The 13952-nt window shown below is 35.8% G+C and overlaps 1 protein-coding gene across 2 annotated transcripts in view; it reads right to left on the minus strand.

The window, feature by feature from the left end:
* Positions 1-4687: 4687 nt before the first annotated feature.
* The window catches only part of SCEL (sciellin), an 80869-nt gene continuing 71604 nt past the window's right edge, over positions 4688-13952 (minus strand). For both annotated transcript variants that reach the window (XM_071549687.1, XM_071549679.1), the window contains exons 16-19: positions 11722-11796; positions 10381-10489; positions 7999-8101; positions 4688-6988 (exon numbers count right to left, since the gene is read on the minus strand). In XM_071549687.1, coding sequence (XP_071405788.1) covers positions 6972-6988; positions 7999-8101; positions 10381-10489; positions 11722-11796 — 304 coding nt within the window. In that variant the 3' untranslated portion in view covers positions 4688-6971. The remainder of the gene's footprint in view (positions 6989-7998; positions 8102-10380; positions 10490-11721; positions 11797-13952) is intronic.

Here is a 13952-nt window from a genome sequence, read left to right on the forward strand (position 1 = left end):
CACTCTGACTTTCAAATGCTTTAGATCTTTCCCTCCCCTTCCCTTTTTTAAAATTAATTTCTGTTATCTTTACTTTTGTCTATCTATATATAGTTGGAGAGATTCTAGAAATTCATCAGTTTTGCAATAAAATGGACAAAATTGCTATCCATGTTAGAAACTCTATCATATGAATAACAAAGTGATTTTTAGAGTTTGCAAAATTTTAGGACGTGTAGGCCAACAAACTGAACAATTTAGGATGCTACAAAGTAGTTTAGAAGTTACTATCTTAAAAAAATATGCAGCAATATGCTTAGCTTTGATTATGTGATCTTTGTTAGAAAAATGAAATAATACAAAAACCCCTCAGTCTGGAAGTAAATGGGTTTCAGAAGGCCCATTTGAATGACACTTATCCTGTGTCAAAAGAGCATGGAAAATTTGCAGTTGCTTGAAAGGTTTTTCTTGTATCAAAGCGGGTGTGTAAAATTTTTAGATAGGGAATGGTTTAAAAAAATAAGTACCTGAACTTTTATCTAGGTTCAGTTTGGTTGAGCAAAAAAATCATTGCTGAATATCCAGAAAAGCCCATGTAACTTATTGTTATAATTTATTTTTTTCCTCTTAGGTGAGATTGAGTCAAAAATCCTAGCATGTAAAAACTTGTCTTGCACTGTCTGTAACCCACTCAATCACAAAAGATCCAGTAAATGGCAAAGATACCTAGAGGGTAATTTAGGTACAGTTAGAAAATCTAAATGCAAACTTTTTTCCAGACCCTCTCTTCCATATAAACTGTATAACTTGCAGGGTACTTCAGATCTTTCCTGCAACATATCATTAGACTGACTGGGTAGGGATGGATCTATCAGTCTTTCTTCCTCTGGGTCCCTTTTGTACATCCTGGAGGTGTGCAGTCAGTGTCGAACACACTTCCAAGGCTGGGGGAGAGCTGGTCTATAATCATCTCTTTCTAGGACAATCTGGAAATAGAAAAATGCTGTGCAGCAAAGATATTTCTCATTTTCACTGGATTGATGAAGGGTGTATGAATTGTGGTATTACAAAAAGAGCATATTCTTCTTAGTTAGATCTTTCCTTTGTGTTTGTTCCAATTTCATTATAAGAAGAAAAGTCCCTGCTACCTTAATTCCCTGATCCATTTATGTTCCTAATGAGGGGATCTTGATTCTGAGTTAGAAGGCAGAGGAGTTTTAAAACAGTCCTGGTCATCTCTGAATTAAAACCCAGAAACCAGAATTCTCAAAGCATGTCCCCTCCTTTGACTGGGCATCTGGTATCTCTCTCACTAGAGTGGAAGAGGCAGAAAAAGTACTGCTTCTTCCCTGCTTTCCTTCTTCAGCTTTCCGCAGATGTAATTCATATCAAAACTGGTATGCTTGCTACTGAAACAAGAAAAATGGCTTAAAGTTAACTCAGATGATGTTGGTACCTAGCTCTGCAAAGTACTGTGTGAACCTTTGATAGATTGTTCTGTCCTTCTGACTAAATAGAAGATGTTAGGAATGTACTCCAAGCACCCAGAAATCATAAATAAAGATTAGGTGGACACTCAGAGAAGATAGAGAGGACATGAGTCAAAAAGATCTACAAGCGTCAGCACTTGAATCAGGCTATCAAAGAAAGTTGAAAAGTTCAAAGTGAGGAAGAGGAGCAGAAGACCCCAAAAGTGAGGCTGAAGGCTGGAATGACCCCCCTGAAAACCCTGCCAAAAGAAGGTCCAAGAAGACTACATCAAGCTCCACCTAAACCCTGCCTATTATGAATATGATAATGAGATGTCAAAATTATATTTGTATGTATGTTAAGATGATGTAACTTTGTAGGAGGACTGTATAAATACCCCATTTTTCATTGGAACTTCGGAGCTAGATGCCCAGTGCTATCTGGCTAACCTCCTCATGCTGGAAAATAAATACCTTGCTGCTTAAAGATAAATTGTCTCTAAGCAGTTCTTTTGGTTCCATGCCATTTTGGCATAACTACCACAGAGAATTTTGCTGAGAGAAAACTGTTGTTTTGGTACAAAAAGCTTTACTGTTACTTTTGTATATGTTACTTTGCTAAATGGATGAAATCAATGTTCAAATGGATTGTCAGTTTTAAAAACACAAACAGTGTTCAAATGGACTAACAGTCATATACTTCCCAAATATTGTTAAAATATTTGGCTGTTTGAAATTATAATGCTACAAATATAGTTAGCTGGATTCTCATTCTTAATTCCAAGATCTGAACTGTGTGCTCAAAGTTCCATGCATGGAAACTCCCTATAGGAACCAGAGGATAGGAAGACAGGACAAGGTGTTCTGGAATATTCATCTTACAGTCAAGTTGGACTATTAATGGTACCAGTAATTACAGCAATATTAGTACTTCTAAAATTTCTTGATTGGCATTCATCTTTTTCTTAGTATTTTCTCCTTTTGCTACTTCTTTTAGTATTTGTACATGTGCAAAAATGGCTTGAATGCCAGAAAAAGTTTGCCTTTTCTTTCCAGAAATGATTGTGTCTTTTTTTTCCTGAGTAGGTAGTTTTAAAATGTTGGCTGCCCATTGTTTTGACCGCAATAGCTGTCTGAGCTGCCTGAACAGATGTGTGATGACTGCACAGCAATGCCAAGACTCAGACAAGTGCTTTTGGCATGATTATATTTAGGTATTGATTCTAGCAGGACAAAACCAGTCCATTTTACATCTTGGCACAGGCTAGGAGACTGTAGCTGTCAATTTATAACTGACACAGTTATAAAAACTCCCCGAAAAATAGTACATTTCCAACTGGCTTGCTTGGAAAGGGAGCTGAAATCTGAATTTTTCTTGGGTCACTTACACAGGTGCAGCAGTACCACCCAGAGGCCACTGTTGTGCTGGGCACTACTCAAACAGAAGATAGTTCCTGTCCAAAAGAGTTCAGAGACTGGAAAGACAAAGAAGGTTCTTAGGCTTAGAAGAGCTCATCATATGAAGATGTTTTTAGTACTCTGGGATGAAACCTCCCAAAATTTCGCTCCCTCACCATCCTACTTGAGCCAAATCTGAGTGACAACTCCTCTAATGTTGCTGGAAAGGAACATAGCATTAACAGAGATAAAGAGAGAATCATTCACACTGCTTTTAATTATTAATTAGACCACTCAGATGAGATGGTGAAATTCCAAGCTTTGCTTTTTGCTCTCAGGACTATGTGTGTTCTACCCAGAGTCATTCCTGAGGTATGTAGTGAACATGCAGGCAGCGTGGCTACCCTGTGGAACTTGGACCATAGGGATCCACTTTTTACAGGTCAGGGAACATGCTAAAACATTAATGGGAGCATCTTGTTTATTCCTCACAGCAGCCTGTTCCACTGTGTTAAGCAGCTTGATTAGGTACACTGAGGGAGAAATTGAACTTGGCACTCCCACTATCTGGGCCAAGTTCATTTGTTAATCTGGAGAACACCCTCTCCATGGTTTTAAAAGGTGGTAGTTACTGAGATTTTTGAGGAGATATGATTTTAGCAGTGTGTGCCAAACACATTTTGAGAATATCTGCAGATTCTTCTCCTCAAAATGCATGAAATGTTTGTAAGTCCTAGTTTTTCTTATGCCAGAATTGGAGTTGAGTTGCTCAGAGCAGGCAAAGCACTACACAGGAGAGGAGGTCAAAGAATGAAATACCTCTTCAGTTTAAGAACGCTGTTGTTCTGTATCCATTACGGAGCTAAACAGAGCTATTTTAGTCAACAATTTCAGACTTCGGCACACAAAACCTTCCTAAGTATTCTCTCTTTATCCTTTGTCTTTATGGAATGAAGGATGCCTCTGCTGTTATGCTGCCATGCAGAAAAACGAGATGTTTTGGTGCATTATAAGGAAGAAAGGGAGGCTACATTTCTCCCTTGTAATCTGACATCAACCAGACTGGAAAATAAAACCACCTCCTGGTGTTACAGAGTAGCTACAATGAGCCGTACGCAAGTATGATCAGAAAGCAAAACCAAGGAAGAAAGTGGATGCTTTTCACTCTAAACAACAGGATTATGTTAAACTACCAAGAGGCAAGCAGCGTAGCAGAGTTCTGACCGCCTATGTTCTGAGTAAATAAAGTAAGCACATTAAGCTATCCATATATGAAGGGGAAAGGAATAGAGCAGACCTACTAAATAAATGCAAAATGCCTTTGATGTTTTCTAGTTCCTTATAAGCCTAGATAAGGAGGCTCTATGAAGTAATGGAAAGCCTGTTTTGTCAAACTCACAGGGATGTTTATTTCAAGAGGAAGAGGAGGAGAGGAGAATGTTACAGATGTTTGTCACCTTGTGTTGAGCACTGCTAGAGAGGGATGCACAGGCTGAGCATTCTGTAAGAACCTATGCAGGATACAACAGAATATATTAACACAGGAAAGCTGTTCTTACAATATTCCTTGTTCTTGTAAATATCAGTAGCTTTGAAGGAATCAACATATTTAAATTCATCAATATGCATTGTATGCATTATTTGACTCCTGTCCTCTGATTGCTTGATTCCCCCACTATAGAGCTATACCCAGGCTTTGTAAGATAAAGTATCCATTACACACTGAAAAAAATGGGCCTGATGAATCACAAAACCCCACATAATTCAGTGCATCATCTCTCAATGCAGCTTTTCAGTCTAATTTGAGGCATTATTGAAGATACCACTTTCATTAAAACAGCTGCCAGCAAACTGTTTATTTGGATTGTTTCATGGAAGCAGTAGTCAAAGGGAAATAAACCATCACATGCTAATGATATGCAGGAAGGACAAAAAACATTTAAGTTTTGATACACTGGTATTGAGATGTTAATATGATTTTTCTTAATGAGTACTGCCATGCCAGTTTTTATATGGTAAATCACAAACCTGGTGTTTCTTTTCAGGAAACTTATACAACATATAATAAAAAATAACAAAAAACCCATATGGCAAAATATGGCAGGGCTGTTCAGCTAGGATGACTTAAGGAGGACAGAATTATTATTTGTTGTTCTTACTGGTACTTCACTGTCAGTGAGTGTTTAAGTAGCAGATATTTTGATCCAGAGTTTGCTCCTGGTCTCTAGTGGAGTAAATTAAAATCTCTCGTGCCCTCAAACCCAAGGAAGTCCTAGATCAAATGTGTTGGCTCAAATGAACATCTAACTTCTTCCACTGTAACTGGACCTTAGCAATATCTGTTGGTCTCCAAACAGGACCAAATGTGGGACATTACAATTCTGCCACTACTTTTCTCACCCTGTTGTGTCATTCTCATCGTTTCCTGGTGAAGCACAGAGTAATAATAAGTATGGTTTAACTAGGATATGTCATCATCAAGAGACACACACCAGAAAAAAATATCTACAATAGGTTTATTAGAGCTACCGCCATTAATTAATTAGAAATTTTCATAAAATTAACAAAACAAAATATCTGCTGTTTCATGGTTCCTTTGCATATTAGCCTGAACATCCTTTAAGCCAGCCAAGGCAGATTACATCATTATTCAACTGCATGCCCAATGGTTTAAATTACACAGACATCCATGCCTCCTGTCTCCACTATGAAACGTGGATTCAAGGAGAGGGAGTTTGACTGATACAGCCATTCACCAGTCTAATATTAATCTATGGATTTGACACTTTGTGTGCCTCTAAGCTCTTGCTCAGGTTCACCAACCTCCAAACATTCTAACCCTGTCATGGCCATATCCAAGAAGTCCCTTTAAGCTGAGGTGTAAGGAAGAAAACCCAGTTCTGAATAACATCTAATAGCAAAGACCAGGAGTCAACACCTTTATATGTCCAGTAAATTACTCAACTATTGATTATTTTAGGTAGCATAACAAAGCATGAATTCTTCTTTCAATTTCTATACTTTAATACACATACACTGTCCAAAAAGAAACAAAAAAATGCTTTCAGTGTAGTCTTGAGGGAGTTTATCTGGCCTAATGTAGATGTCTAGAAATCTGAACTTCCTTTACAAACCATGGAAAGTAAGACATAGATTCAAAGCATGGTTAACATCACAGCAAAATAGACGTTTCCAATCTGACCAATTGAATTGCTTCCTAAAAATGTCTGCTTCTTTCTATATGACTGCAAGACAGAATAGGTTAAGTAACTCAGAAATAGATGTCTACACTGTATATAAATTTATGCAAAATAAATCCATCCAAAGTGTTTAGACAGTTTAATAAAGTAGGAAAGATAAATACAACAACATAATATCATGCAAAGTATGTACTTCATTACTTCATGACAACTATTAAGTGTGCTCTTTTTAAAAAAAAATTGTAATAAAATAGTTAATAGAATTATAAACATGGAGTGTGATACTTCTTCTTCCTAAAACCCCCTAACAATTTTTGTCTAAAATCTTTCTGTAGTAATGGAGATGCATTTTCCAAAGATGATTTGTTCTGTCTCAAAATGACAATTAAGTTACTTGAGAAGAACCTTTTTCTTGAGATTGATGTCTCTCCTTGAAGGTACAGCATGAACCCCTTTCCCTCTGTACGAAAACAGTAGTTTAAACTAAATAGCTGACTTTTAAGTGGCTAACCCTGGAGGAGATGAATCCCATTCATGCTATATTAAGCCAAAAGCTCTTTATGTCAGAGGAGATGTGTTTTCACAAAAGAGAATACAGGCCCTTCATAAAAAGTGTCTAGGTATGTTCTGACATTCAGAAAATTTCAATAAATTATCATTGGTTTTACATATAGTTTAGCAGTTTCACAGAACTGATGAATATACTGAACAATATCTTCTTTTGCTTCCTGCAACGTGTGTATGAAAGGACACCTAAATTCCCAATAAATTAATTCCTTTGATAACCATACAGTAGGACTTGAGTTAGAAAATTTGTTCATAGCAATACAAGTGAATAATTTTCCACAATGCTTTGAATTAACAGGCCAATGCACTTAACTAAACAATAGCGGAACTTCCTTATAATGTGTTCTGTATGTCAAAATTAGTAGATCCATTTTTCTGCAAGAGAAAAAAGATTGGTCAGAAATGCCATGCAAAGCAGTGTACTCTAAATGTCATACAAGGAAACTTTAGGGTTTTTTTCTTTTTTAGAATGTCAACTGAAATCTGACTGCTCTATCTTGTAATTTGATGAAATAGGACATGTAAATTTATAGTATATAATATAGAGAGCCTTAGTATGTCTTTCTGTAGTTTTATAACTATTGCAATGTCTTATTAATTTTCTAATCTGATTAATTGCAAAATTCACTCTTCCTGTCAAATTTTGCAATGGCATAACACAAAGTATTTTAATGAAACAAATTTTAATATAATTTTAGTTAACATGATCTTATCTCAGAATTGTGTAGTTTATAACCAGTTTATCAGAGTATATAATCTACCTTTCCATTTGTCTTAATTTTGTACAGGGGTACTGATTTTATGAAATAATAATTGCTGTGAAGAAAGAATATTTAAAATCTAGCAACTTCTAGAAAAATTATTGTAATAAAATGTTCATTCGGCCCTGCTTTGCACATTTGTTTACTCACTATGCTCCTCACAAAGGTAAGAAGGGTAATCACAGTATAATATTTTCATTGTAACTTAATAGATTCTGTGTCTTCTCTCCAATGGTCATAGTTACCCCACTAGGTGAAAATACCTCTGAACCTTGGCTTATTCATTTCAACAGAGCAACCTGATTCTCAGATGACCTTGTAATTTATTCTTCTCACCTCCAGGGCATGGTGCCATTGCCTCACTCTAAGGTGTCTCCATTGACTGCAAAGGTAGGTCTCTATGGGTTACAGTGAGAACTTAAGAGATCTCCCTCACAGATGCAGAATAGTTGTGTCTAGCACCTGGGATTGGTTATCATCCATAAGCTTACTGAATTAGGTACTTTGAAAAGGCTTAAGTACACAGAAATGAGCAAAAGCAACAGCTATGTTGTATGCTGAAGTTATTTGAAAGTTCTCTAAATTGTTTTTCTTATGTTCAGTATAACACATCTTGTACCTTACCTTTAACTTTGGAATAGCAAGGCTCACAATGCACAGTCTGTCTGTAAATCCAAATGCTGTCTCCTGCTTTTAGATCTTCCAGGGGTCTCTTACATACTTCACACTTCAACACATAAGTCAAAGAAAAAAGAAAAACTAAATTGAAACCCTTCTCTAATATTCATTCCCAGCATGCTGTCCTTTAGGAAGAAAGCAATCCCAGACCAGAATAGGGCTTTTTAGTACTGTAGTATCATCAAATCTGAACTCTGAAATAGTAGTTTTAATGAACAAGAAGTTAAACGTCTGAATATCTCACCTTTACACATCTGAAAATCAGATACCAGTGTCTCAATTGGTTCCCTAGGTACTCATTATACCCAACAATCCTCTCCTTCCCTGAGACCTTTCCAAAGGGTACTTTCTCTGTCTTAGCTTAAAGGTTTATCCTAAAATAAGATGAATGACCATTTTGAGATCCCTTTCTTTCTTCACTGAGTAAAGGAAGCATGATCACACCTAACCATCCAACTCAGAGTAGATCTTAAAGGGAGTAAACCTGCTTACTTCAAAATATTTAAGACACTTTATCTTAACAGTTAACTATTTCTCCCATTCTTGCAGAACACTGCTTTCACAAATGTCTAAACAAAGGTAGTTTTTGAGATAGAGAAGCACTGCCTGCGTCCCACGTATTAAAATACACAGATACACATAGAGGGTGACTTCCCAAGATCACAAGGAAAGCCTAGAGTGAATCAAGGTGCATGGTAATTAGATATATAAACTAGAATCTTGATGCCCAGATAATCCTATTTATCTATTTAAGCCTAATAAAAGAATAGTAAATTCTAGTTTCTTTGGATATTTCATTCTCTGATAAGTGAAAATAAACATTAGTATTAAAGTGCTATTAAAACATTCTGTTTCTTTGTTTAAATCAGCAAAAGGATGGGCATGTCTTCAAAGCTTTGATCACCAAGATTATCTATTTCTTTTTTTATACAGAGGAAACCCCCTACAATTTGGATTATTTACTCACTGAACTTTTGGTATATACCTTTACAAGAAAATTAAGATGTTATACTGCTGTCAGCTACATGCAAATCTCTAATGGATACAGGGTATTTTTAAGGAGCTAAATGAATATTTATTATGAGAAATTGCATGGTTTAGCTAAATACATAACTACAAGCATGAACTACAGACCTACATCAGTTGTTTAATATTTCTGACAGTATTTTCATAAGTGTCTAGTTACACAAAAATTAAGCTGAATTTTGCTGGTCAGACAAGTCCCAAATGGAGAATACATAGCAAAAACAATATAGCTTAAAAATAAGCATAAATATATAACAGATAATTCAGCCAATACCAACATGTTAATACTCTTAACTACATAAAAAGCCCATTCCTCTTTAGGTGGGTTGATGTGTCTAAAAAGAATGGAAGCAAACCAAAGCTTATTACCTGCAACGATAGTATTGAGGAGATATTATATAGTGGTTTCCATGAAAGAAATTGCATTTCTGGTACTCACAGAGCTCAGAAAGTCCATATGAGACAAAAAGCACATGTAGCTTCAGACATGTTAAGTGCAACCTTACTGCTGTATTCTGCTTTGTGCTACTTTCATGAAGTAAATAGGGAAAAGAACTGCTGTCAGAAGCTGAAGTAAAAGCTGTGCAGGACTGGGCAGAAATATGAGCTATGCTAATGCAATGATATTGCAGAGTATTGCTTTAGAACAACAAACTGTGTGTAGATGAAAGCACAAATAAGATAAATGAGGCAGAAAGAAAACAGACTATAGGACTGGGCACTGTCAGGCATACCAAGAGAAAAGTTTAAAAGCAAATTTTAGGCTGAGGCTTAGATTTTGGTATACAAGCCAAAAAAAATTCTCTTGTGTGGCTCATTCTTAATGGAACCGGAGAAAAAATTACCTAGTTTTTAATAAGACTGTTTTACATGTCACTTAATCAAGAACATCTACAAAACTTCATAAAAAAAGAAATTGAACAAAATTTTATAATATGAAGAATGTGTAAGTTGGATGTAATTCAGTGTATCAGACTGGAAGTGTGTATAAGTGAAGGCTTATAAATGTGTGGGACATTCAGGATACATTCGGCAGCCACATCCTTTATCCTCCTTGTGGTTGCAAGAGAGGAGAGGCAGGAGAACACGAGTAGAGGGAGAAGGAGAGAGAGAAATAGAAAAAGGAAGGGCCTGAATAGGGGAGAGAAACAGAGAGATTAGTATTTCTTACATTAATCTCCTCCAGTTGGAAGCCTTCCTATTCTCCCAGGTGGAGAAGGCCTAAGGCCTGAATATTCTCTGATTATATGTGTGCAGGTATTACATTCAAATTCTATTTCTTAATAGCAGGTGAAATCTTACCTTGAAGCAAGTCGAATGACAGCAAATTTGCAAGGCATCTAAGATCATTTTGGCATCTATGCCCAAGGGCTTCCTGCAGTATGTACATATATCTTTTCCAATTATACTCCTGTGTATATAATATAACATCAGCTGTCAGAAAAAGAGCTGCCATTGAAATCTCAAGCAGAAAATTGATAACCTTAGTACACTGTGTGGGAAAGACATTTGTATACTGTAAAATGGCCATAAATGGAAAAATGTCATGTGTGTATTCCCTCCATTCCAGTTGACAAGTGTAATATACTCCTCCTGTGATGGGTAAATTGCTGAACATAATTGTCAAGTAGAAAAATACCTTCATAGAAAGAATAGTCTTCTCCAGTGAAATGAACTAAGCTGCTGAATGTCTGGGAACACGTATACTAAATAAGGATGAAGTGGAGGACAAGGATTTTAACATTTTAATCACAAAAGTAAATTGCAATAATTTGATCAGTCTGGTATAGAACTCTCTGTGTTGCTGAAATGCTTTAAAGGTTTTTTGATTTTCTGTATGTCAGACAGAACTTAAAATTCCATGGCAGTTACAGTGAACACATGTATAGAACAACCTACCTGGTATTCATGACAATAGTACTTTTAAAAATTTTCCCAGCTCATGTTGCATTCTTGTGTGAAATCAATCTATACTTTATCTAGATACAATCGTTGTTGTTTTTACATTAAAAAATGAACAGGTCTTGCTCTTTTCCACTCAATGACAAGCCATTGTAATATTTAATCATTCCCAGATTTCTTTATGTTGGAAAGGATACAGGTCTTTCTGATTTGGTAATTCCAAGTAATGGGACTGTCCAAATTATCCTTTAACATTTTTTTTTCACTCGTGAAGTAAGGTATTAATGATTCAGCAAACATGCTTTTTACATTTGGGAATATCCTGTTTGTTGTGAAAACATAGTTTTTAACAGCATTGTCACGTTAATGTATTCCTCCACATCTGTACATAAAATTGGTCATTACAGACACCATTCTCACAAAGGAAGGACATTTTGCAGAGTAAGCAGCTGCCTGAGAGAGAAACTACAGAATCACAAAGCCAACCCTATTGCTTGAGGCACTGGCTATTGTTACTATAGATATTTTAAAATGTCAGCTGTGACAAGCCTAACATAATATTAAGCTGCTTAACTGTGGTAATGATTTGATGGCAAGATCCCACGGAAGAGAGCTCTGTATGAAAAGCTGTTTGATGAGCCTAGTAGTGACTTCCACTGCTCCCTTTTGTCTGAACACTTGAATGCTTATGCAAATGTCTGTATCCTTTGGTACTCTACGATGTTATTAATGTGTACGTACCGATCAGAAGTAGAGTAAACTGTTTTAATAGTATTTCCACTTATATTTTCTTCATAGGAACCATATGATGATTTGCTGTGAAGCAGAGAATGCATAGCAATCACTAAACAGTACTCTATATTTTTAAAGGTTTCACTACACTGATGATAATACGCAAATTAAACTAAAGTAACATGCTTGTAAAAAAAAAAGTCATGGTGATGAGTTCTTTTTCGGTACCTTCGCAACCATAAGGAATAATATATCAAATAAAACCCCCCTAAATTAGAAACACGGTGTCTTTGGACTATGTTTTATTGTTGAATGATTCTTCAGCATTTCAAAATTAAATCCACATAAGCCCATTGAGCAGAATTTACATGGTATTGTGTTTGCCAATGCTGATATCCCAGCCTAAATGATACGTATCAGGAAATGGTGACAGACTGCCTTTTTTTTCCCTTTTCCTCTGCTTCTTTCACTAGTCCTCAAAGAGCTGTCAGCCAGCCAAACAAAATTACGTGTTCCTAGAATTAGAGTGAGGGTCTTTATAATACAGGCTGTTCAATGTGTGCTTTGTGTTCACTACAGTAACTGTATTGTTCTTTGTATCAGAGTAGAAAGGAATATACTGATTTAACATAAGAGTAGTTAAATCTTCCTTTTATAGCAGTCCCATTTCTAAGTTGCTTAACTGTCAGTTTTGTTTGCATGGAAGGGATGAACATGTATGTGACAGCTGAAGAAGCCGTCTTGCCATACATGTTTTGAATGTTTCTGAACTGATTTACTTATTCTTTTCTCTAGAAATTCATAAGGCATATGGCAATTATTACATGTTTCATTTCACTCTGGAATAACATTCAGCAATGTTAGGAACAATTGGTTGTAATCATATATGTTTGCAGAACGCATCTCATTCTTCAGGCAAAGTATAACAAAGTGATAATGTGTGTGTGTAAGGTGTTATAAAGCCCAGATACCCTTTTCTATATAGCTGCATTTTGTAATAAAAATATTTCTTATTTGATTTCTATGCAACATCAGAAATGTAATAAAATTGTGGTTACTGAGAGGCTTAAATGAAAAATGTTCTATTTATGTTTTGTAGAACATAACAACGTATTTGTTATTTAATAGTAATGTAGCAAACCTGGGTTTGCTCACCACAGAGGAAACTCCTCAAATAAACATTCCATTTACATTTCAGGAGAGATGAAAGTAAGCTTATGAAGTAGGAATAGAAACTGAGGCTAAGTGATTGCTTTTTGAAAGGGTTTTTCTGGCTGTTTTGCCTCGACCAAGGACAACACGTGTCACAGGGTGGAGCATATTGGTGGTGCAATTGCCTAAATTTTCTTGCTGCAGTGAAAAGAGGCATAGGGATATAACTTCTCTGTTCCTATAAAGTAGGAGCCTGTGCTGCTTTTTTTTGTAGTTATTTTTTCCTAAATCTTCTATTTAACTCATTTTACTTCAGTGTGGAATCTCATGCTGGGTCAGGCTAACATTTCAACCTTAAATCAGGGTTGATATCAGGACAGAGTACTGTGTATTGCACATTCAACATAATATGAGCATTTACATGCAGCATGACTAAAAGTAACACTATATTATAGCAAGTTTTATAGGGAAAAATAATTTTCTTCATTGTCTTAGTAGTAACTGACTAGAGCATTTTGGTTTAAATACACAAAAATAAATATAACCACAACTTAGGAAAAAAAATAATTGTACTCTATAGAACAAAAAATGTTGAAGCTACATCAAAAATATTTCCAAAGAATCAGCTTCTAACCTTGTCAACTTAAAGTGTGAAGAAACTCAGAACATTTTAAAATAAATGCATAGTCTGACAGTTTGACAAGTCACTAAGTGAAAACTGAGTCACAATGTAGCCTGAGAACTGTGTATCTGATCATGTCCAATTGTTCAGTTCACATCACTCACTCCTTTGCTTGCAGTGGTGTGACTTATTGACACAGCAAACTACTCGGCAACAAATACTCTGTAGAACCTATTGCCTAAGACGTGAAAGAAAAACCTACAAAGACCATTCATTTAATAACATATCATGAATTAAATTAGATTTAGAGCTTCAGATAGAGGGTAAAAATTTTGTGAAGAGTAAGGTAACGTTGCATATTGCAGCACATTCTTTGCTCAGCCATTCTTGTATTATTGTCTCTATTTTAACCATTAAAGATAATCAGAATATTAGAAATCAGAACCTGTATTTGTGTAAAATGCTG

The sequence above is a fragment of the Pithys albifrons genome, chromosome 1 (genome assembly GCF_047495875.1).
Source record: "Pithys albifrons albifrons isolate INPA30051 chromosome 1, PitAlb_v1, whole genome shotgun sequence".
Taxonomy (NCBI): Eukaryota; Metazoa; Chordata; class Aves; order Passeriformes; family Thamnophilidae; genus Pithys; species Pithys albifrons.